Here is a 25,573-nt window from a genome sequence, read left to right on the forward strand (position 1 = left end):
TACATTGTTTTTAGTAAGTGTGTTCATTTATAATGAAGCAGAAGGCTAAAAGGACAGCTTGGGAGGACACTCAGTAATATGTCCTGCATGCTTTTGATGCTGGTTATGTTTATGCTCTTTTTACCGTATGCATCCTTAGTCATTAGACTACAGCAAATGAAAAATTACACCCATTGCTAATCTGAAGACAGTGAAGATGTGTCTTAAATCTCATGCTGCCTCTTGCGGTATTGCAACTGCAATGGCGGGGCTTTGTGCACAGCTAATGGTACTAATTCTTGTAACTTAAAATCATATGCACTCTGATGTTTGGCCTTTGACCTCTTGAGGTTGTTTTTTCTTCTCCTATTTAAATAAAATCTAAAGATGAGAAGAATGCCTTTCAGAAATACCTGAGTTTTGGAATCACACTCTTGCACTTTTGTTTGTCTTTCTGATACAATAATGTTAACTTAAAACTGCATTAGAAAAGGTGTCTTCATCTCAGCCTTCATCTGCAATTCTTCAGTAGCAGCTCTTTATAATAAAAGACAAAGTAAAGTGTGGAATGGAGGCCGTTCTCTGATTCTGCTGGTTTTGTCTTTACCTTTGCAAGCAAAGCAGTATAGTATAATACATGTAGGTAATTAGGAATCCCATTTAAAAATGCGATTGAATTCTGTAGAGGCAGTAGAAGTGCAGGCAGTGAAAGCATAGTGCAGACTGCTACAGTCTCATTAGATACTGACATGGCTTAACCCCAGCTGGCAACTAAGCCCCATACAGCCACTTGCTTACTGATGGGAGGGGGTTGAGAATTGAAAGGGTAAAAGTGAGAAAACTCATGGGTTGAGGTAAAGACAGTTTAATAGGGTGAAGCAAAAGCTGCGTGCACAAGCAAAGCAAGCAGTTCATTCACCACTTCCCATTGGCAGGCACCTCTAGGAAATCAGGGCTCCATCACACATAACAGTTACTTGGGAAGATAAACAGCATCACTCTGAATATCCATCCCCCCAGCTCCTCCTTCCCCCAGCTTTACAGGCTGAGCTGTGTCCCCTCCCAACTCCTTGTGCACCCTTGGCCTACTTGCTGCGGGGTGATATGAGAAGCAGGAAAGGCCTTGACTCTGTGTAAGCACTGCTCAGCAGTAACTGAAACATCCCTGTGTTATCAACTCGGTTTCTCTCACAAATCCAAAACATGGCCCCATATTGGCTGCTATGAAGAAAAATAACTCTGTTCCAGCCAAAACCAGCACAAATACTTGACATTTACATGTTATTTTTTTTTAAATTGGCTCCAAAATTGTGATTGCTTTGTTCCACCCGTACCTTGCATGCTAGCTCTTTGGAGCTGTGGGATTTTGACTGAACTCTTTGGAAATGAGTAAATGATCTTTAATTAAAAATAAAAGATCCACATTCTAGCACTGATCTACTTTATGAACATATGAGAGGGACAAAATTGTAAACTCCAGTTCCTCTGTTAGCAGTGAAAGCTTACTAGTGACCTTGCTTGGTAGGGCTGACAAATGGATCTGTGGCCCTACCACTGGTAAACTTAACGTACCTGTAGTTATGGGATTGCCAGGCTTGGAAGAGGAGGGCAGTGCAAAAGAGCCTGGCAGAGGGTTTTTAGGCAGTGCTGTGTGTATCTTTGAAAACGTTAGCTGTGGGACATCTGAAAGAAATTAGCACAGGGTGCAGCAGGTGAATACAGAAGCAGATAGGGGCTAGAGAAGCATTGACAAGAGTCAAGTCAGTTAGACCTGGGATTCCTGTTACGCTGTCGTGGAGGGAGGCATTAAAGGAGACGGTTGCAGTGGGCAGATGATCAAATATGTTATCTTTGGAGTGCAGGAGATTTCATCCATAAACATACAGGTGGGAAACCCTTCCAACACCGGATTATTCTGTGCTCTTTCATGGGGAACCTTCTGTTCCCTGTTTCCAAAGATAAATTGTATTCCAGATGTTGGAAATGGTGGAACAGGTGTCACACAATTTCCTCCACTCTGACAGAGCTTACTGCTGAGGCATTTTCACACATCCTGTCTTTCTGGCAACATTTCTGTTTTCATAAACACCTCCCCTCTGTGTATTTTTGCTTTGTTGGAGAGGAGTACGTTTCCTCTTCTTCTGATACTAAGTCTGAAAATGGAGTGTGGCTGGTGGTCATTGCCAGGGTTTGCTGGTGGGGCACAGCACAGACTTGCGATTCTCTGATGCTTGAGATGCAGGCAATCCCAGCTGTGCAGAGTGTAGTGTAAAATGGAGCATTTGTCAGCTTTACCTGAAGGCCTGTCTAGCTGGGAGGTGCCTGTGAGCCAAACAGCTCCAAAGCTGGTATTAGTGGAAACGTGGCAGGTGTTCTTTGGAAGTTGAACACAGCAGTAGGGGGATTTCAGAGCTGTTTGAAGAGAGAAAAGAAACTTCTGTAAAGGCTGGGCGAGCAGCCACGTACTTAGGGCTGTGACAGGTGAGCTCTGGCATATTTGCTGCAGTGCTTAGAGACTGTTCCTAACTGTCTGCCTTGCTGGATATTGCTGCTTGCAGTAAAGTCAGCAGGACGGAGCATGTGCCAGCACCATAGCAGCCCTAGTTCAGTTTCATGTTAGCTTAAACCTGTGTAGAATAATATGAACTGCTTCATTTGGTAGAGGGGAGAAGTAAAAGTTGTGCCAAACATAATCCAGTCTTCTCTGCAGTATTCCCCTGAATACTACAAAAATGCTTCATTTTACAAGGCAAGTAAATGCGTATAATAGGCATAGAAATAACACTCTTCCATCAGTATTTGAGGTCTGGGTGTGGCAAGCAACTGAGAGTGATCTCCTATTCCAGGTAGCACATTTGGAAATTGGTGTCAGAAATTAAGGACCTGTAGTATGTCTTTCATTCCTTTTTTGTGTGGTGTGACATGCAGTGACATTTCAGGAAGCAGAAATACAAGCAAGAGATGTGGAGAAAGACAAAGCATGTAAACTGACATTCGAGCCGAGAACCTCTTGTATAGAGGATGTTTTGGGCATTATAAATGTAGAAAGCCTGGAGCTAGAGCTTCTAAACTTCGGTGGGACTGTTTTGTTCATGAATATTTTCATGCGCTATAATCTTTTGTCACAGGATTAAAAATGAAGTGATTGTTCAGTACAGAGATTAACAATATCAGAGGAAAAATAACAATGTTTGTGTTACAATGAGAAAATTAAATTGATTAGCTATTAAGTATAGCTAAAGGATATTTTTAAGAATTAGTGCTACACTGACGTTTTCCTTTTAATGTATCATTTGTATTTTATGTAACAAGCAGTGCTGGACTGTTATGTAAATGAGCAAGTGTTTTATGCAGGTTATTTCAATTATCTGCCCTTGAAGAAGGTGAATGAAAAATAGCGCCAACTCAGTTTCAGCATCTTCATTTTGACAGCTGTAACATGCATATTAATGAAGAGTCTGAAGTGTAGAGGAATGAGTCCATTTGTAAAAGCTGATGTCCTCTTAGTTCTTGATCTTAAAAGGAAGAAGAAGAAATAAAAGAGGAAGAAAGAGAGAAACTAAGGGTATGTTTTTGTGACTGCCAGGTCTTCTTGAAACAGCTTCAGTTACAAGCTGACTGGGTCAACAGCACATTCATCAGTGGAAGACTATAATCATAGTAATACCTGGAGCATTACAGCAAAGAAGAGACAAGTCAAATCTGGCAAAGCGTTGCGTGGAGCTTTTATGTCTTTTTTAAGCTGAGTCAGAGCATTGCTACAAAGAGTAAATTTGGCTAAGTGCTATAGTAGGGTTTAATCAGTGAATTCAATTTGAATTTGAAGAATTATTTAATATCTTTGAAGCAACATCAGTTGAGAGGTGTGGGGCTTTCACAAAGTATGGTTATTGGGATTAATTTGCTTCATACAAGATGCAGTTTTAAAATGTATGGTTTTGGTATAAAGTTAGTAAATTATCTGCTGACAAAGCAGAACGTGAAGATTTCATGTGGCAAGTATCTCTTCCCATTATTCATTGTTTCGTTTTTTTTTTTTTGTAGATATTTTTTAATAGACTTTTAAAGCCAGAAGCATTTGTTAGCTCTAATCTGTCAATAAACTAGTCAAATTCCTTAACACAGGATTATTTATTGAAGAACAGTATCAGTCAAGTATGGTGCTGATGTTGCTTTGTGGAAGGCATGCTTTTTTGAAAAGCAGTAAGGGAGGTTAAGACTTACGGAGTAATCTTAGGGCTAAGTTTTCCAGTCTGCATGAGAAATGTGATGACCTATATCTCATGTTCTGTGCCTATTTGGCATGAGAAATAGCTGAGTGCAATAGACAAGAAGTACATAAAAAAAATGTTACATAGAGACTACAGACTACAATAATTTTTCGATGCTTTCCTTTAGTCGTTGAAACACACTAAATACGGGGAATAGGGTTGCCCTAAACTCATACTCTGTGTGATCTTCCTGCCTGCTCTGTCCAGACATTTTATAACTCTGGTTTTAGCTATTGGGTGGGTTTGGCCCAGAAACTAATTTGAACTCTTTCATCCTTGATTTAAGGAGTGACAGGGAGGGGAACCTTCTGATCTGAGATACGAGCAGACAGGAAGGCATTCAGAGTCACATTGTGGCCCAGTTGCCAGGAAGAAGACTTGTTGGGCAGAATGGGATTCCAGCTCAGTGCCTTGACAATGTGCTTGAGCCACTGACTAAAGACAGGTATGAGGTATGTGAGTTTTAATGGAGAGTTTCTTTTCATGGTAAAGTAAAATAGAGATGGAAGGAGGAACCTTATTCATTTCAAGCACTTTTTTTAATAACTGGCAATAGAAAGGGTTTCTTTTTTTCTCCTGGCACCTTATTTTTTGATTGTTTATATAATTCAGGGTCTGCTTTTCATCAGACCAACACTGCAAAATTCATTCCTTTTTCTTCTTCCTATCTTCTTTCTGCATTTCCCACAAAGTCACATTATTCTGAAAATGTGCTTGCTTGAATTTCATCTCTTCAATTAGAAAATGGATGCACATAAAAACTAATAACAACATTTAAATGCTATCAGTGGATACTGTGATAGAAGCACTAGTTTCTGGAGTTGGAACTCCACTGAAGTGCTGTGTTTTAAAGCAGGAGTTAAGGGAGGATTGTTTAAGTGCATTAGAAGGATTTAGAAGAATTATGGAAACTTTCATATCAGCCCACATAGCAAAGGCTCTCAAATGTGGACAAGGAGGAAGTGTTTCAATTTAAAAACTTGAACTAGATTTCACTCTCATTTATGTACATCTATATCTTCTTGTCAGTGTACAATAGAGTTAAATTTGGTGACTAAACCAAGCTTTTATTCCATTTGACTTAGTCTTTGCTGTAGTTCTTTGCGTGTGACTTAAAATGTGAAGATTTCAAGCCTGTTCCTGGAGCTGGTTTTGATGGCAGCAGGATTAAGCAACTGGACTCCTTTTCGTGTGTTAACTCTTCATTGTGTGTACAGTTTCTCTCACCCAGCCACATAACTGGAAATAGAAAGCATATTGTAGGATTTTTTTAATCACATGTAAATTCCATTCATGTGCCCAGGTTTTCAGAGCAGACTTGGAGATTTAACTGTACAAACACTGTTAGTTTCAGTAGGAGCTGTATGGCTAAATCCTCTGAGTTACTTTTGAGAAAACAAGAAAACCACCAAAACAAAACAACAACAAAGCCCCACAAAACCAAATGAAACAAACAAGGAAGCAAAGGAAAAAACCCACCAAAACCACCAGCCATGCAGCACTCATCAGTCTAACCGCCTGGCACATTTAGCTGCTTTTTTTCAGATGGGATCTTCAGACAGATTTCCTGGCAAAATTTAAGGTTGCTGGTGAATGAGGAAAAAGGAGCTGTTGAGTTCATCTAAGGTGTTCCTCCTCTTTAAAACCTCAAAGTAATCAAGTAATAGTGAATAGAGTCCAAGAGACATGGCTGGGAGAAGTATGATGCCTTTCTATCCAGATTCATATCTATGAGGCATTTTTAAAATGTGTTTACAGAACTAATCTGGGGAAAGTATGAAATTTGGACTAGCTTTGCTTTTTGGCAAGATTGAGCACTGTGTTCATTAAGTGTTTTCATGTTTCTCTAATGCTTAGAAGTAAGCACATGCAATTAGTCTTTGTAAGTATAGCTTTACTAGGTTGGGATTAAAACCTCCAAATTAATCTGTTTGGGTTTTTTCTCCTTTCACAGACAATATTCTCACCTGAAGAGAGATGGCAGAAGTAAATTCTCCTGTAAATATCAAGGAAAAGGTAGGTTCAAGTCACAGTACAGTGCAAACCGAAATGATATTTGCATACATATTTTATCCCTGCTCCATCAGACACTGCTCACATACGTAACTTTAATATGCGTTGACTCTGTGCATAAAGTTAAGTACTCAAGCAGCTTTTGGTGAGATTAATAGATTAATCTTGGTTGATGAGAAACTGAGAAACATTTTTGCTTTTCTGTAAAGAGGCAATGTTTTGTCAGACAGACTTCTATTCCTCTGTGATTCCTGTGCACGCTGATGCTGTGGAGAATTGCAGTCTGTGGTGATTGCTGCTGTACAAAACACAGCCTTTGGGTAAACACATCCTTTAGAAAACAGTTTTTCTGACCAGAAATGTTACACCTTTACTACTTAAAAGACAATTCCTAAAATTACAGGGTCTGAAAACAGTCGATTTTTCTTTTCTTTTTTTTCCTTTTTTTTCTTTTTTTTCACCTATATGAGTAGCTCTGTATTCTGTGTACTTGCGTATGTCCTCTCCATGTCCTGGCTGTTGCTAGGGCTTTACCACCCTTCCAGGAGCAGTAAAGGACCTAAACCTAATTAGTATACAAATATGAGGTAGGTCAGGAGATCTTTTGTGATTCTCAACAGGAAAGTTGTGAAGAGACAATTTAACGTTAAAATACTCCTCACCAACATCAACAGGAAACCATAATGCCTCATAAAGAGTGAGAGAGAAGTGGGAATATAACACGATAGGGTTGTATTTTAAAATAAGCCAAGATTTTGAGAATTCACCTGAATTGTCTTTTGTAAGATCAGGTTTTGTTCTATTTCACGTTTGGTAAGAGAAAGGGAGCTTTTCATTTAGGTATTCTAGAGAAGGCTAATGAGCTCCTTGATTTACAGCTTTATTAAGCCTAAGGTAACATAATAAAGATGCAGTTTTTAAGGCAGTGTGATAAATGCTGAAGGCCAGAATGCAGCTCTGTCAGTGAGACCACGTTTGTTCAGGTATCAGTGAAAATTTGATTAGGCCCATTCACTTCACGAAAAATGCGCAAGCAGAAAGGATCAAGAAAAAAATAAATAAATTAATTACCAAGATTAAATAGCAAGAAAACACAGTAAGGGCAATGTGAAACTGAGAAATGTAGTCATCTTGCACTGTATCATAAGACCTTTCTGTGGCAGATTATACATTTCGCAGGGCAGTAGGAATGTGAAGTGCTCTCTTCTCTCTAAGCCTGTTAATGGAAAGGAAAATAATAAAAATTTGTGTGATTCCTTGGATCAACTCTTTTCCTGAGCTGACAAAAACAGCAGAAAAAGATTTGCCTGCCTTCAATTTTGGCAGTTCATAACTTCAGTTTTGCAGTTAGGTGGACTGATAACAAGGAAGAAGATGCTATTTGGCCTGGGGAGCGTGTGCAAGGTACTGTAAATGTGACTTTCCAATCTGGAAAAGTTTAAAGAAATGATAGTTGACACAGCATGACAGGAAAAAGAAATAACCTTGAGGTCAGTATTCAGTTTTTTAGTTAACTTCCTGGTTTGCTTCTGAGTTCACAAATAATGAACTTTTGAGTTGGGTAATGTATTTCCCAGCACTGATCATGACTAGTAGTTAACAGACATTGCATTTGTTTTGTAAGAGTTGATAAGCCGTGGCAAGTAATGAGCCTGAAACTAGGTTTCCTCAAGTTCCAGTTTCCTAATGACGTTTCCTGAGAGAACAGTCACAAACTATTACCTGCCTACCAATACATGAACGAAGCTGCTGAGAAAACAGCATAGCAAGTGGTTCATACTAAGTAGTTCAGGTGGGAATGAGTTCCTGTTTGAACTGTTGTGTCCATCTTTCACTGCTTACTCACTTTCTTTGCTTTCAGAAGACAGACCTTTTTTGCTTCATATCCCTGGTAGGAATCACTCCCTTACCTATTGCTCTGCCCAGGTGCCTGCTTTTTGAGTAGTTTTTATATGTTGTAAACTACTGTGCTTGAGGACAGATGTGTCAACTTGAATCTGTATTTTTGGTGACGAGTATATTCCTTAGTCTTCAATAACAGCACAGGGTTTAAGTATTGAGCAGCATGATGGATTTTGCAACAGAAAGTAATGTCATCGCATTCTTTCCCCTAGAGCCAGAGTGCTGGAACATAAATTAAAGTAACTCTCAAAATGCAGCTCAGTAAATCAATTGAAGTTCTACTGATTCACTGTGTAGCCTGATTTTATTTCATTTTTTAATAATTAATTTAGTCAGTTTTCCAAGTGCAGGATTTTAAACAGCATCTGCTAGTTCAAGAATGAAAGGGTCTTTATTTACACTAGATATCTGCTATTCCAAGTATGATATCTGCTGGGAGTGTCTTAAAAATCAAATATTTATAGGCATATACATTTTAAGTCAGGAAAATAATTGGATCAATATACTCTGTTACAAATAATTCCTTTCTTTATTCTTGTATCTTCTATCAGTATTTAGTGCCACTAAATATCTATGCCAAGCAGCAATTAATATTTTACTGCAAAATCACTGGGTTTTGTTCTGGAAGATATAGGCTAATAACTTACTAAGTAAAGGCTTAATGACTGAACAGCATAAATCTCATGAACTCTACATACATCAACTGAGAAGCTAGCATGCTCAGTTTGCCATTTCACTTGGACAAGACTGTCTTGTTTTAAAATGAGACTGTGATAGCACAAGACCATTTGACATCTTGTATTTGGTTTACAGTATGGTGGCTCTTTCTGTCAGCAGCGGAGTAACTAAAGCAACTGTAGCTTTAGAACCCTCTGAATAATGCGTTAGAAATACGAGGAAGGGGTTGAACAGATATGTCCTGCAGAGTTAGCTTTAATTATATTTGCACATAGACTGCTGAAATGTAAGGGCCTCATTTGTATGTTTGAAAAGCAGACTTATGTACAGTGTCCTGGTAAAAGAGTCAAAATCAAATCCCTTTCTCACTTAAAAAAACAGCAGTGCAAGTTGCGGTCATGCTACACAACACTGAAGCAGCAACTTTAGTGTTTACTTTTACCTACCTTTTGGGCATGAGTATTTCTGGGAAACAAAATGAAGATTTATAAGTTTAGTTACTCTTGCTGAGCTCAGTAAAAATCCATTGCTGTCAACACAAATGTAAGCAGGCCTTGTTAAAAGCAGCAGAATAGAATACAGTTCCTTCCCACTTCTTTCTCTTCTACCTCAGTGCTTGCAGATCATAATGCATTTAAGACTGATCCTGCTAGGACCTGAATGAAGCCAAAGGAGCTGTACATCTGCACACAAATGCTTATTCTTGCAAGTTTCCGCAAAAGTAGAACACAAGTTTCCCCTTATATTGAACATTGTTTCTCTGACAAAAATGTAGTACAGAGCCCATGAAGTTTTAGCATAACGTTTGTTGTTCTGGTTTGTGGCTGGGTTTCTTTGTTGTTTTTTTTTTCTGGGAGGGGAGAGGAGGTGGCTTGGAGGTTTTCTTAAATGATGGCTTTTCCCCATGTTCTCTCCATGATCAGCTAGTCATTCAAGAATTAAGACCTCTGTCACTGTTTTAAGTGATGTGCATCTGAGGGAGACATTCTGGGTATTATGCTCACAGCCTCTGTAAGACCCTACTCTGAATTTGAGTCATAAAAGAATGCTACTGTAGTGCTGATATTTGTGTAATTCATTCTTGGCATTTTAGCTGAAATAGATCATAAAGTCAATAGGTTAAACATTCTCCCGCCCCTACCCCCCGAGAGTTTTATATGAATGTTGGCCTGTGATGTCAGGAAAGCTAATGGAAGTTTCCATAGTTGGCAGAGGCTCCTGCAGCTGTGATACTCTATGTGGGGAGCCAGGACTGTTCCAATTACCATATTTTCATGCATATAACCCACAGATTTTCCAGAATAACACAAGTTCAGCATTTCTGCAGCCACAAGGTTCATTACGTGCCTGCATAGCTAGTACAAGGAGTTTAACATCAGGGTCTCTCAGAATATTTCCCTCTTCCCTGACCCTTGCAATAGTCTTCCCGCACTGCGCCACTCTCTCTCTCGCCTCTGATTATATTGATGTCTGTGCCTGAAAATACAGTATAAATAAGAATTTATTTTCTAGTATCAGGGTTTTTCAGAGACTGGGTTTTACATAGTTTAAATCATATGGACACAAGTTCACTGGATTAAGGAATAAAATAGGCCAGATTTGGTGTTTTAAATCCAAAATAATTCCATAAAATTAATGGAGGTATTCATGCATTAACTTGGTGTATCACCAGAAGAGGTGCTGAGATTCTGAATGAGAAGGCCTCCAAAGCAGCAATTGAAGTGAGGAATTCAAGCACTGTGTTTTCTCCTTTAACAATTAGACCCTCTTAGTTTAACAAGAGAAGAGTATCAGGCACTCCCCAGGGTAACCATTTAGCTCTGGCACAAGAGTTTGGGTTTGCTCCAAAGAAATACTGGGAATTGTTCAAACTTTGAGACTTGTCATTAGGCCTCTTTCCCCGCCACCTCCAGCCCTCCCACCCCCCTCCCGATTATTGTGTATCTAAACATGTTTGAGCAAGTGAGATCTGTGTCAGCTGGAATTGGCAAAATACCCATTCAGATTAAGGTCCTTTTCGTGGGATTCTGTTAGGAGTGCAGTTTTGTTGAAGTTCTGAAAGGCTTGCTTTTTCATTTGCCATTTCAAGTGTCAGAGCTGTAGGAACAGATGGGCAGGTTTATTCCATAAACTGCAAGAAGGAAACTTTATTCAGATGTAGTTTTGGGGGCTTCACAGTTTTGTTTACATTATACCATAACTTAAGCAATAGCATGCAAGGACAGAGTAGGGTTCATAGTGGAAGGAATGGAACAGTATATAAATTTAAAATCACCCATTACAAAAGCAGATAGCTTCCAACCTGTAATTTCATTAGGCTTTCTTAAAGTGGTCCTTTGCAGCTGTTCCTTGCCCATGTGTTGAACTAGATGGACAAAGTTGAACAAAATGCACTTGTGTCACTTGATGAGCCATTTAACTTGGGTTAAGAATATTATAGATTCACATCTGCAAGTGTCTGCTGTCATTACTCAAGCAGAAGAGTTCTTACTGAGCCAAACTTCTTAATATACTCTTTCAGGATTCCTTAAATGTCTGGGTTTTCCATTTAATTAGTTTACGAATTGGCGGGACAAGGGTGACAAAATAAATCCATGATGACTGCCTAAAGTAGTTTATTGCAGCAAGTAAGTTGTTTTGTGCTTCATGGGGATAAATAATTCAAAGGTATCCATGTGATAAATGGGTCTTGTAGTGGAAAGAGACATGCAGACCTGATCAAAGCTGTTATTTTGCTCAAACAGGATGTTAACAACACTTGGTCAGTGTGTTGTGATGAACTGTTAGTGAAGTTTCTGGAAAATTTCTCTGATGTAACAAATGGGCTCTTAATGCAGCAAAGTCAAATCGTATTTATGAAATATGTTTGTGTAGGAGTTTTCAAAACCTCAAAGTTTTTAAATGCATTTTCCTTCTCAATGTAACCAGGACATATGCTAATGTCCTAGATTATAGAAACCAGCACGGTTCTGCAGACAGCCCTCCTTGCCTGTTCCTCATGCAGGATTTGAGTCAACTGCAACTGGAGGTGTAATCTAGTTGAGCATGGTGTACACTGCTACCTGTCCTCAGTTGCAGGGGGTATATACAATGTGTATGTGTACATAAAGATTTGCTACTAAAGTAGGAAAATGTCTGTGTATTTGTTGATAACCATACTTCTAAATGAATTTGGCACTTCACGGAGAAAATCCATTTATCTTCATGTTTAGTATAAAGGGAAGGTGGATCTGCATTTGATGTTCCTAACCAAGCATAAGTAAGAATATTTCTAAGTGGCCATGGTAGTAACTTACTACAAGGGAATTAGAACAGCTGTGTTCAGGGGTTTCAGAACAGCCGTGAGCTTTCAGCAAAGAATTTTAATTTGTCACTATGTCAGAGATATATAAACAAATTCTCTGAACCCCGGATATGTTACTTACTCAGGAGAAACATCCTCTTTGAGATGATGCCAAGGGGGAGCAGATGGAGTAGAGCAGCAAACAGGCAGCGATTGGTTTCATGTTGTTACGGTTGCCTGGGAACCATTTGGAATTTGACAGAGAACCTAAAGGACTCACAGGAATACACAGCAACATCAGCTTGACTCTGGGTGTGGAGTAGGTAATCTGCTGCCACAGTTTTCAGGCAGGCTGTATTTCTTTTTGAGCTTGACTTCTCAGGAAGGTCTCACGAGGCGGGTGTTCCTAAGAACTTTGAGTAAGACACCATGAGACATTAGAATTTCAGTGCCCTCTCCTATGTGCCGTGGTCCTCAGAAGTGAACTGATTTTTTTTGCTTCAGGAGAGCCAAAACTTTGCCCCAAGTAAGATTGCCTATAGTTTAACAGTAATTCTCAGAAAAATAGTCACTTATATCTGATCAGGCTTTGGGGATTTTATTTTTGGGTAGAAACAGCTTATCTGAGGGGACTTGGAGCCTTTTTCAATTTTTATATCACTTCTGGGCAGACCTCAGCAATTTGTGTAAGAGACAGATAAAAACAACCTCATGACTGTGGAATTTTGGTCTTGATGAGACGCAACCCAGCTCAACTTGCAGCAGCTTTAACTGTGCTTGAGCAAGCATTTCAAGCTAACTGTGTGCCTAAGACTTCAGCTCAGAAAAGTGGTTAAAACTCTTCTGAACTTTGAACTAACTTTAGACTTACCCAGAAGAGAGTAGGTAGGTCTGCTGGAATTAAATGCATGCTTTAAAAAGGTAGTCTCTGGATAGTGAGTTTAAATAGAGGTGAATGTGGGTTCTGCCTTCCATGTGCTTGAGCATACACAGTTGTTTTTGAGATTACATCTCTGTAGTTTAGATCTCTAATTGCTTTAAAGTAGCTTTTGTAAGCTGAAATTCTGAGCAAGTTGTCTTAGTAGTAAAGAAATAAATGTGCTTTCCAGTCAGGCTACAGGAGGGAAAGCCCAGGAATTTAAATACTCTCAGTGACACCTTCTGAACTAATGCTAACAGTAATGGCACAATTAACTGTGGTTCAGAAGGTATGTTACTGAATTATCTTCGTGTCCCGGAATGCTTGTCCAGCATCCAAATGGTGACAGAAGTTCACTGGGAATCTACACTGGATAAAGACGGGATGATTCACAAAATCGTTAGAATAATTGACTTCCCTGTTGTCTGTCTGGTAATGTTCCTCCTATGATCAGGTTTCAGTGAGTAGGAAAAAACTCTATTCTCCCACATACACAGAAGTAAATCTAATAAAGTAGACTGCTGTGAGTTTGTTCTTGCAGACATCTAAGTATTAATGAAGAATCACTGTATGTTAGGGGATTGTTTGGCTCTTGTACTTTTTTCATCCTTTAGGATGTTAAATAATTTTTCAAAGGAATTTGTTGATGAGAAGTTTTCACCATTAGATTATTGTAGATCCATAACCTGTTGCTTACTTGTTGAGAAGACGGGTGTTCTTGGTAAGTTTGAGGACTGAAGCTTAGAGAGATAAAGATGGGAATTACCTCCTGCCCTGGTATCTCCCTATCACACCTTTAATAAAAATAACTTTATAGTTTTCTGGATTGCTCTCAAAGCTGGAGACTTGTAAGCAGTTGAGGTATATAGCTGTACTAGCAAAAGGCCTGCTTTATGACCTGAACTAGCAGGTGAACCAGAGAGGAGCCAGCATACGTAAGCTGTCTAGATCCAGCTCAAATCCAGCCCTTTTAATATATCTCCCACTTGTCATCTTGTATTTCCTGGAGCTTTGTGGCTCCATTCATCACAGTCTGTGATATGTCTCTTTAAGGCCTTCAGCTGTAGAAGTGCATTTGTTAAGTTTACATGGTCAAGACGGTTGTCTACCCTCCCTTTAGCTTTTCCTTTTGTATTGCTGTGTCCCTTTCCAGAAATATATGGGACATATTTTGCATATGGGGATAGACCTGAGCTTCAAGCATAGAAATCTATGCATGTTTCTGAAACCAGGGTGGAAGGACTAAAAGGTGGAATATCAGGGACCTTGAAATTTGCATTTCTTGGCTAAGGCTGTCAAATGGCCTGGTCTCCCTCAACACACCTTGCCCTTCCCCGGATACACTGTCACATCACAATTTGAGAATTTTAACCATTTGTCAGTAATTTCTGGATGTCCAGAAATCACTGACTTTTTTTGATGTCCTCTGTACAGTAATTGCAGTGTATTCTGGCTGCAAACATTATTCGAACAGTGCATATGTTGGAGATCTGGTGCCTGATACATGGATCTGTATGTCTTGGAATTTGAAAAAAATTGTGGTAACATTATTCCATTTTGTTCCTAAAAGTTTTTAAGGCAAAATATTTTATTTTGGAACAAAACCTTTTGGGATTTCTCCGCTGTTGGAATTCTGGGTTTATATCTGCTTTTGTTATTTCTGAACAGAGTAGTACATTTATTTTTTTTTCCTTAATATTAACATATTCTGGTTGCAAATTTTAGTTTTCATTTGTCTTATCCCATGTAAGTCACTGAAGAAATCTGGAAAGCAGAAACACAACTTGTAGATATCGTGGGTATCACATCATACATACACAAGAGAAGCCTATTCGAAAAGTGTAAGCGACTTCTGATTTAGTGTTTCCTAAGCCCTGGATGCTGTTCTTTGCAATCTGATGTTCTTTTCTGAGGAAAGTTTTTTGATGAAACTTCGTGAGATAGAGAACTTCTAAATGGAAAGATAAACAAATGTATATTCTGTACAACAGTCAACAAAGGATATTGTTGGGGCAGTAAAATTGTTGAGCTCTGCAGTACATTAATATTACCTAAATTGTATTTTTACATAGTCCAACTAAAACAAGACTGTGTCCACAGTATTGGTCATATGCTTAATTTCCTTTCTGTGTATTGGCAAGTATTCTTCCTGAGGTCATCATCTTGCTTTTTTTGGGTTATCTCCACAACTGTAATGTTCCCATAACCTTTTTGTATTTAATCATAGTACTAGTCATATGAAACACAGTTTAGCTTTTAATTCTGGTTTTTCTATTAGTCGGAAATTTCTTAACAAAGACCACACAGTGCAAACAAAGTCTGCAGTAGGTTCTGTAGCCTAAAACATAGTCTCCCTGATCAAGTTCCTGTGCCTTGGTGTTCTCCACCCCACAGATGTTCTTAATGTCTTTAAGAAGTTTCCTAGCTGCAGTGTGTGGCACGTTGCCTGATCCATCCTGTGGTCTTGGCCTCACTTTGTTGTTTCCAGATGCTTCTTGAGGCTTCCAGACCTTTCATAGCAGAGAAGGACCTAGAAGCCTTATGATATTCCCATGCTTATACTTAAAGCTGGTTAGAATACACTAGATATTTCCTTTACTATTTTTCCTGTAAGCAGTTGCCACAAGGAGATTATGCAATTTTGAGTAGGCAGAGGTGATCCACATGATTGTGAAAGAAGATGGGAGGTTTTTGTGAGAATACGGAAATGTAGTCCACATGGTGGAAACCTTTGGCATCTACCACCATAGAGCATAAACTAGACTGCAGTTTGCAGCCTGATCTACCCTCGGGTCTTTGCCAACTTTTATTGTTCATATTTGTTGCAGCTTTATCAGTAAATAGCATGCCTGTGCCCACAATCAGATGAGTAAGACTCCTTTTTCCAGGGCTTTTTCTGCACCTCCTGTTCATCTGGGTTAGTTTTCACTTGAATGCCTGCAGCACACAGAGAGCTATACTCTCTACTTCCCTCCCCATGTGCCCAAATCAGCTGAAGAGATAAGCTTGAGCAGAGGTTTTCTGGGTAGTTTCTGGCAACAACAGCCAGTTGACAGCCTAGCCTGTCTGAACTTCCAATAGTCACTTGTGTTTAGTAGAACCTCCAAAGCAACTAGTTGTTGAGAACTAGCTTGTGAGCATAGGGCAACAACATTAGACAAGTTATTAGATAGGCCTTTGGAAAAGGTCCTTGGGAAGCAGAGAAGCCATTTAACTCCACTGCCCTCTATGCCTGTGGCCTGAGTTGTCCAAGGCTAGCCTTGCTACTTGAAATGTATTGTGGGCAAATGTGAAGCTGCAAAGACATGAGATGATGATAGGATGACAAACAGAAACAGGGTAAATTGTACTAAGTAGACATACTAGAGTTCTGTGCTGAAGTCAGAAAGTGACCTTTCTTACACAGTGAAAGAGATGAGCTAATGTGAAAGCGTCCCCCAGAAAGTTTGACCCCATGTGGATTTAGCTGAAGCAAGTATCAACTTTTTGTGGTGCTGAAGCTATGTCCAGCAGGTGTCATGAATCAGAGCTCTCAGTCGCTGTGTATTAACAGAGCTTGAAATGGGTCGTGGCTTCTGTTAGTACATGGGACAGGGAAATACAGTGATTGAGGAGTGGGGTGAGCATACGACAGCAAAATAAGATTCTTGGTCATAAGTCAGAGCACTTAAGTGTTCTGAATCAACTTCTGGTGCCTCCACTGATGGAGACTCCACAAAGGGAATCTGGAAATATTGGTCTTCAGCGTCTAAATGGTCAGCTAAGACAAGGTATTGTGAATGTTCTCACCATGTAACCCAGCCTAGTTCACTTAAAGAGTTCTATCTTCATGTATTATTTTTTCACAATTATTTTACAGTACAATAAAAAGACCACCAGTACTTCACAATCAGAAATTAGCATGATGACACTGTAACACAGTAAATAAAGTACGCCCTAATCAAGGATGTGTCCCATAGAAAGAAGGCCATCCACAGGGGAGCTGGATGACCATTTGCAGTACAATAAATACATGGTGGATAGCTTGACATGGTACTCAAAAAGCTGATTTGGAACAACTAGATTGGTTTTGGCATGGATTCTCTTGTCTTTTCAGAGTACTACCTTGCCCTTTTGTTAGTTTTGCTGATTATATTTAAGTATTTTTATTTTGGTACTACCTAGTAAAGCTTGTCTAGCATTAAAACAATATAGCACTTATGTTACATGGGCAAGAGAAAGTAAATCATCAACATGATTCCAGTAGGAACATTTTATTTAAAGCATAGTGGGTTGAATTGCCATTTGGTGTAAATGGATACTGAAGACAATACAGCAGTAGGAAATGCTGTGAAATATAAGCATGGTGTGCCAGAATCATGGGTGGGTGTAACACCTCGTCCATCAGCAGTTCCCTGAAGGAAGCATTTGGCTTCCCATATCCTTTGTTCAGGATTTTGGTACACAAGCTTCCTGATCACATATGTATGGAACAGAAAACTGAAATTATGCTGAGCAGCCACTAGAGCTTTTAAAACTTATACTGTTTTCCCTTTAGCCTGTGACTGTTTTCATGCATATGACTGTTTTCCAGATGTCAAAAAGCACTGATCGTAACTAACATAGCAAGGCCATGCAATAGCCTTGTCAAAGTACTTGTGTACTCCGTAAGTTTGTATAGGTGATGTGTCTTGTCAAGTTGCATGGGAGCAAATAGAACATTTAGGAAAAAAGCATAAGGTCAAATTCTGTCAGTTCGGATAAACTAGTTCTCCTGCTGTGATTGAGGTAGGATTTGGTTCCAGGCTTACTGGCTACCAGTTCTGTGATTCAGTCTCCTGAGGAAATTGTTTTCATTATTTGCATGGGTCAGTTAAGGAGAGGATGGGTATTGTTTCGTACAGACACACTGTTGTATACCTGTCAGTATGTCATGTATAACATGCATATATATAAACATCTCTTGGCACAGATGTACCTTGCTGTCTAAAGGAGCATGATGAACCCATGTGTTAACGTATTCCTGTTTTTTCCTTCCAGATCAATGCAATCCGATCAGTTGTTCCAAACAAAAGCAATAATGAGATAGTTCTGGTGTTGCAGCAGTTTGATAACAATGTAGACAAGGCTGTTCAAGCTTTCATGGATGGTGAGTAGAGCATACCTTTTTCACTAAGGCATGAGGCATTCAGTTGCATGCTGAAGTATTCATTGTCTTTAGTGGCTTAAAAGTTGTTCTGATAAAATACTGATGATTGTGACACTTGGAAAGCTCATTAGTTATAATTGTTACTTCTGTCTGCATCTTTACTTCTTCACAGTATGAGTTTGACATGGCTGTTTATTCTACCTAACTGCCAATTTTTGGCGCCATTCTTTTGCAGGCCTTTTTAATTCTGCATTAAAGTTAATGCTTTTTAAAGTGAATATGTCAGAATATGATTCGCTGTTGAAGATACAGTAACTAATAAGAAGTTGGAATAGTTCTGAAGCAGATAACCAGGCCTCTAAACCCCTGAACTTGATGCATACATTGACATTCAAACCTCAATCTGAATTTTGCAAATAGCCTTGACATTTATAATGGCTGAACGAAGACTCCATTGAAAGTTTGAGCCATTCTAAATCTGGATCTGTTCGTATTTTGCATTGTGAGACCAACTCTAATGAAAGGTCACTTGTGTTTAAATAACACTTCTGATAAATATATAATAGCAAGTATTTTGAACTTTCACCAAAGACTGTGGGAAACCCTCTGCAGGAATAGCAACATACCAGGAGCAAAACCTCTCAAAATCTTTGTAGTTTCGGGCTACTTAAAAGATACCGGAAGTTCAGTGGTTTTAAAAGCCCTGTATATCTGTCATGGTTTAAGTCCAGCTGGTAACTCAGAAACATGCAGCCACTCACTCACTCCCCACTCCCTTCTTCCTCCCCCCAACTCCCAGAGGGATGGGGAGGAGAATTGAAAGAATGTAACTCCCACGGGCCAGATAAGAACAGTCCAGTAACTAAGGTATAACACAAACCACTGCTGCTACCACCAATAATAATAATGATAAGGGAAATAACAAGGGGAGAGAATACAACTGCTCACCACCCACTGGCCAATACCCAGCCCGACCCAAGCAGTGATCTAGCCCTGACGTGCTGTGGTATGGAATACCTCTTTGGCTAGATTGGGTCAGGTGTCCTGTCTCTGCTTCCTCCCGCCTTCCTCTCCTCCCTGGCAGAGCATGAGACTCTGACAGAGTCGGAGTAAACGTTACTGAGCAACAACTAAAAACATTGGTGTTATCAGCGCTGTTCCCAGGCTGAAAGTCAAAACCACAGCACTGCACCAGCTACTAAGAAGGAGAAAAATGACTGCTACTGCTGAACCCAGGACAGTATCCTAGCAAATGCCTCATAGTGTTGAAGTGCCATCTCAAATTTGCTTATTTCTTATCTATTTTACTTGAGAATAGTTTTGCATTTGGTTTGGAGTAATTTACTAAGAAGCATCAGCCAGAAAGCTCATGATGTACTAGGAATTACTCACCAATACACAAAAGCAAATGCAAACAAACCGGACTATTTATAAATACCTCAGAATTCTTCCATCCCGTCTATATGATGCCTCTTGATTCAGGTATTTGCATCAGTCATATTCCTCTGGAAAGAGGAGTTTGTTTGTTCACACACAGAGAAAGGAAAATGTGATGCATCAATTAATTTTGTTCTCCTGTAATACATGGCTTGGGAAAAGTAGTGGAGAGGTTGCTCCCTAATCGTTCACTAAGTTCCTTTCATGCAATTTATTTTGTCTTAAGTTATTACTGCTTGCTTGAGTTGTTTCCAGTGATTCTTTCAAAGGGGAAGTGCTTTCATAGCCATGTGTTGTCATCTGCTATGAAAAAGAAATAGGGCAAAAGCAAGTGCAAGAATGCAACAAAGTCTTGGAAAAAAGTAAGCTGTTGTAACCTGAGTTCAAATCATCTTTGAGCTTCACCAGTTTATGATCACTGTGTATTGAGTTCAGAAGTCTTTGCAAGTGAGCATTTGAAAAGAGACAATATTTGTAACTGTCTGGAAATGGCATGAAAAAGGTCATGTCCTTTCAGCTACCAGTATGGATAGAATGACTCTAGCACTTTGAGTGCCTTTTCACATGAATGAAAAACATTGCTAAGATTGAAATACCACAGTCGCAGAGCACACATTGCTACAAGCAGTGAAAAACATGGGGATAGCCATGCTGAGTGAAAAGGCTGAGCACCTCCATTCAGTGGTGCTGCATGCTGAACCAAGAAATGTTCAAATTTAGTTTTCTGAGATCAGCTCCTATCAGCTTCATATCTGGAGTGGTGTATAGGTGATGTCTGTATTATAAATTTACTTCTATATTTGAAGTATGAGTTGAGTTAAATAAAATAGTGGTTCAAATTTATTATTTGCAATATTTTTACCTAATTAAGCATAAACAGAAGGGCTGTTCAGCTGCTTTCTAGATCTAGTCAAGAAAATATACTGGTGGGTTTAAATGAGGGCTTTGGGACTTGCAGTTAGTGCACTTCCAACAAGAAGAAACTAGGGTTAGTTGGGTGAATCCTTAAAATAATCCTCACCGTGCATAGTATTTGCAGGGAATCTGAGGGAAGCAAAGCTAAGACAACACCAGCCAACACAAAAAGAGTGTTGGATGATACTGTGAAAACAGTTAACAAAGCTGTCAAGTAAAATCACGTATTTTCAGCAGCACAGAATAAAATGGGCAGGAAGTGTCTGGGTTTGTTTCTTCTTTGTGAAACGTGGTGTCTATTGAAAGACAGCATATCTCTAGGAGAGGGGATTGCATTTGTATTTACATAAGTATGTATCTGTGTAACTAAATATAGTTATATGTATAGTTATACACATAAGTTTTCTTAGCCTTTGGTCTGCATTGTAATGGAAACAAAATATGGCTTTGATGGATTCACAGAATCATAGGATGGTTTGGGTTGGAAAGGACCTTAAAGACCATCCAGTTCCAACCCCCTGCCATGGGCAGGGATGCCTTCCACTAGACCTGGTTGCTCAAAGCCACTTCCAACCTGGCCTTGAACACTGCCAGGGATGGGACAGCTTCTGTGGGCAGCCTGTGCCAGCGCCTCAGCACCCTCACAGGGAAGACTTTTTTTTCCCCAATATCTAATCTAAATTTGCCCTAAATTCCATACATGTTTTTTTTTCACAGTTTAACAAATTTGGCTTAGCACTTATAATGTGCATGGTAGACTTGCCAGATAATTTTGGATCTGTATTATTGAGATAGAAAAATTATTCTGATACATTTGAAAATCTCACATGTCTTTGGCTGAATCCAAATTGATGACTCATGGTTATCTGAAAACAGGATTATTTCTTAATGCTAATATTGTCAAGAGTTCACTGAAATGAGTGAGAAGAGTATGAGACCCATTTGGAAAGGATGATAAACAAATATTTACTAGAATTATGAAGGGATGATAAAGTGATTCCTCAAGCAGAAGACCTTTAACCTGGTGGCGATGAAAAAGGGTTATTGTGGCAGATACTGCCATTGTAGTTTGAATGATGATTCGGACTGCATGCTTTCCATTGTCCTGGGTTCAGCAGTAGCAGTCATTTTCTACTTCTTAGTAGCTGGTGCAGTGCTGTGGTTTTGACTTTCGGCCTGGGAACAGCGCTGATAACACCAGTGTTTTTAGTTGTTGCTCAGTGATGTTTATTGTGACCAAGGACTTTATGAGTCTCATGCTCTGCCAGGGAGGAGGGGAAGTCAGGACAAAGTAGAAACAGGACTCCTGACCCAAAGTAGCCAAAGAGGTATTACATACCACAGCACGTCATGCCCAGGATGTAAACTGGGGGCAGTTACACGGAAGGGCTAGATCGCTGCTGGGGTTGCGCTGGGTATCGGTCAGTGGGTGGTGAGCGGTTGTATTCTCTCCCCTTGTTATTTCCCTTATCATTACTATTATTGGTGGTAGCAGTAGTGGGTTTGTGCTATACCTTAGTTACTGAACTGTTCTTATCTGAACCCATGGGAGTTACATTCTTTCAATTCTCCTCCCCATCCCTCTGGGAGTGGGGGGGAGGAAGAAGGGAGTGGGGAGTGAGTGAGTGGCTGCATGTTTCTGAGTTATCAGCTGGGTTTAAACCATGACACTGTGAGCATCTGTTTTCAGCTTTAGAGTCCAGGAGAATAAAATGATGGTGTTAACTGGGTGCAGAAGAGTTTTCTACTAGTATGGCAGCTAACACTTGTCTAAACCAAGGCTCTGCTTGCTTTGTTCCGTAGATTTCTCTAACTAACTCATTAAGGCTGCAGACAGAATTCCAAGTATACAAAATTGTAATAATTTTTCAAAATTCATTTTTATGTTCTTATGTCTTCTGACTATGACAGATGACACACAGGAAGTATATGATAAAAATGGCAGAAGATTTAAAAACTGTGGGAAGCTCTAGGGTCAGGGTAGTCTATGTATTTTACACAGTATTTATACTAGCATGCTGAGATACTTCGCTTTTTCAGGCAAGAGATTTGAGTGTTAATTCTTCTAGGGCCTATGCTAGTGCTTTAAGTTAGACACCCACTTAATCACTTTGTGGAATGAAGACCATGTAAAGCAGTAGTGCCGGATAACCCATGTAGCGTAATCAAATAAAATGGTAACTAAAAAGAAGAAAGGCAGCAGTACCTGCTTTGTTCTCCCCACATAAGCAAGTTCACAACAGCAAATGGAAATGCTGCCCAGGGTAGGAGAGTAGAAACTGCTCTTGAACACACTTGTTCTTTTTCATAGCTGAACTTTTCTTAAAATGTTTGATCTTCTCTTTCTCTAGGCAGCGCAGCTCAGGTTCTAAAGGAATGGAATATGACAGGGAAAAAGAAGGTAAGAACTTGCTCTTGAGAATAAAGGCATTCAGACCGTTTATCAGCTGTCTGTAGTTGAATGTAGTGCTTTTATTTTGGCCACTGCTCTGTCTGCCTTTGCTAACATAAGTGACTTCATTCACACCTGTAGTCAGAAAACTTGAAAGCAAATGTGTGTGTTATTTCTAATCTATTCGTCTGTTGTCTCTCCAGCCCAGTGTTCTGAGAGAATTTCTGGGACAGCGCACGTGTATACATGTGTGTGAAACCCAGATGCTGGACAAGTACAGAATGAATCCTAAACCAGCCCATGTTCAGAAGCACTTATGAGCAATTGTATCCTGGATAATCACAGCCAATTATAGTGCTAGGGATTTTGCTGACAAGTGTAAAAATAACATAAGCATAGGAGTCATCCATTAGGAGTCACGCATTACTGACACCATCAAGTCAGATACTTCAAGTATATATTTGGGATGTGATCTTCATGCATATGTATCTCCAAGCCGGAGCTGTACCAGGAGGCTGCCCTGAGAGTCAGTGTCATGGAGGCTCCTTTTTAAGGCTGAGAGAGCTACAGTAGCAGTGGTCAACCCGTGTCCTCTGTGATTACTTTCTACCTGATCAGAGTGATGCCTTAAGTGTTTGTCTCTGTTACTGTGTGGATGTCCCCTGAATGGTTAAGAACTGCTTGTCCTAAGTAACTGCAAACAGTTTGAGCAGCTTCTTAGCAGTGGTTTTATTATAATTTGCAATGCAAGCGTTTTGTGTGGCAGGGAAAACCAGTTTGGGGCTCCAGGTTTTGTTTGAAACAGTTTATATGTTCAGCTGAACAGATGCATTGTGTTTGTATAGCACAGCATGGCCTGTAAATTGCATTACTCTGTTGTCACTAGTATAGCATTTTAAAAGCATGGGCATGTTACTGATTGTATTTTGAGTTTATGAATTGCACTGAGTGATGTCTCTGTTCTTGCACTGTTTCTCCATTTAGAACAATAGGAGAAAAAGAAGCAAATTTAAACAGCACCCGGGCAATAAAGATCCTAAAACTAAGAATGGTGGACCTGAGAAGGCATCTCACGAGCCCCAGGGAATATATGATTGCCATCTGAATGGATGCTCCAAGGACAACTCTTGCAGGGCTTCTGCCAGTCAGAAACGGGAAGGTGCTTCCCTTGAGAACAAAGGCTCAGGGTTTGCAGACTCAGCACTGGTCTGTCCAGAAATCACAGGTCAGTTCATCTGGCACAAGACACCTTTAACTGGCAATAGCTAAGCCCCCATTTACATTAAGAACATGGCATGAAGCCATGAAGCAGAATATAATAAAAACAATAAATTGGAGGGAGCTATTTATACAAAATAAGGCACCTAGCTATTAAAGTCATGCAAGTAGTTCTATATCTGGGCACAATTCACCTTGCAGTATGTTTCCTTGCAAAATGTGTTTTTTTTCTCTTCTAGAGACAAAATGATCAAAAAAATATAATTAAAAGCCCATCTGATACAGAATATTGCAGATACAAATACACAAGAATGCAGGGTTAGAAAATGGCTTGAGTATTAAATGTTTCCACATCTGGAGCAAAGATATCAGGGTAGTATGAGCTTGAGGTGTACCACAGGATTTCTTTATTACCTCATTCAGACTAGTCCATTTATTTTTTTTCTCATCTCCCCCTAATAGGCTAGTGGTAGTAGATCTCCACTGGCTTTCTCTGACAGGGAAGGGCCTTTGTGTTGAGGGAAGGCAGCCTGATAGCCTCTTAGTACACACACGTTTCTGCTAGGGTGTAGGTTCTGATTCTGGAACTCTGGGGGACAGTAATAAAGAAAGGTCTTTCCTACTGGTTTGTAGTAGGTACAGAGTTATGGTTATAGCAACATCAATGACAACAAACTTTCTCCTCTGGGGAAGAAACTGTGTGAAAGCTTTCGCCTTCAAGTATCCTTTCATAAAGCTCATATTTAATTGCTGTCAATACTGGCAATGATTTTTCAGCTCTTCATATTTCAAACTTCTGATAGCCCTAGACTATTGCTGCTGCTAGCATTTTCTTCCTGTGTTTTAAGCAGTATGTAAGACTGCATTAAAAAAACTTTACTTGAAATCCCTTTTTCCATGGTTGCAAATACAGCTCTCAAACCTCATTTTAAAGGTATGTGCCAAATGGATAATTGTCCTGAAATGAATTCTCTGCAGCTTCCAGATAATTTTGGTGGTGCTAACCTCTGAAATGAAAACTCTGCAACCTGTATCAGCCAAATAGATGACTACTTACCAAGAAATTTTGTCCTAAGTATTTGGTGCCTTACAAAGTATCAGAGATACTCTTCCTGCCCCTGCCAAAGACTCCCACTTAGTTTGGATAGAATATGCCATAAACCAGAAAATTCTGCATTTCCATAATACTAAATCATTTTTGGCACTTACTCTGCAAGACATAAACATTTGTGGTATAAATATATGTTATGTCAAGCTCTCATGTCAAACTTCTTAGAGTTGCTGGTTTTGAAACGATACATGTATGAATAAATATACATAGACTGAATCTGTCCATACGTGGGGAGGAGTTCTTTCTAGGGAGTAACAGACCTGAATGCAAGAATACCCATGCTTTAGTGATCTTTTCCTGCGGCATTGGTATTGAGTTCTTTCTTTT

General features: G+C 39.5%; 1 protein-coding gene across 2 annotated transcripts in view; it reads left to right on the forward strand.

Annotated features, from left to right (window-relative positions):
- Positions 1-25,573, forward strand: part of SPATS2L (spermatogenesis associated serine rich 2 like) — an 84,095-nt gene that overhangs the window by 32,567 nt on the left and 25,955 nt on the right. The window contains exons 2-6 of one of the 2 annotated variants that reach the window (XM_062619709.1): positions 6,205-6,266; positions 7,615-7,753; positions 18,065-18,173; positions 22,877-22,926; positions 23,902-24,142. In XM_062619709.1, the coding sequence (XP_062475693.1) occupies positions 7,727-7,753; positions 18,065-18,173; positions 22,877-22,926; positions 23,902-24,142 (427 nt within the window). In that variant the 5' untranslated portion in view covers positions 6,205-6,266; positions 7,615-7,726. The remainder of the gene's footprint in view (positions 1-6,204; positions 6,267-7,614; positions 7,754-18,064; positions 18,174-22,876; positions 22,927-23,901; positions 24,143-25,573) is intronic. The other variant, XM_062619708.1, reaches the window with a different exon arrangement.

This window comes from Pezoporus occidentalis, unplaced genomic scaffold (assembly GCF_034315485.1).
Source record: "Pezoporus occidentalis ecotype Australia unplaced genomic scaffold, CSIRO_AGI_Poc_V1 ctg213, whole genome shotgun sequence".
In the NCBI taxonomy this organism is placed as follows: domain Eukaryota; kingdom Metazoa; phylum Chordata; class Aves; order Psittaciformes; family Psittacidae; genus Pezoporus; species Pezoporus occidentalis.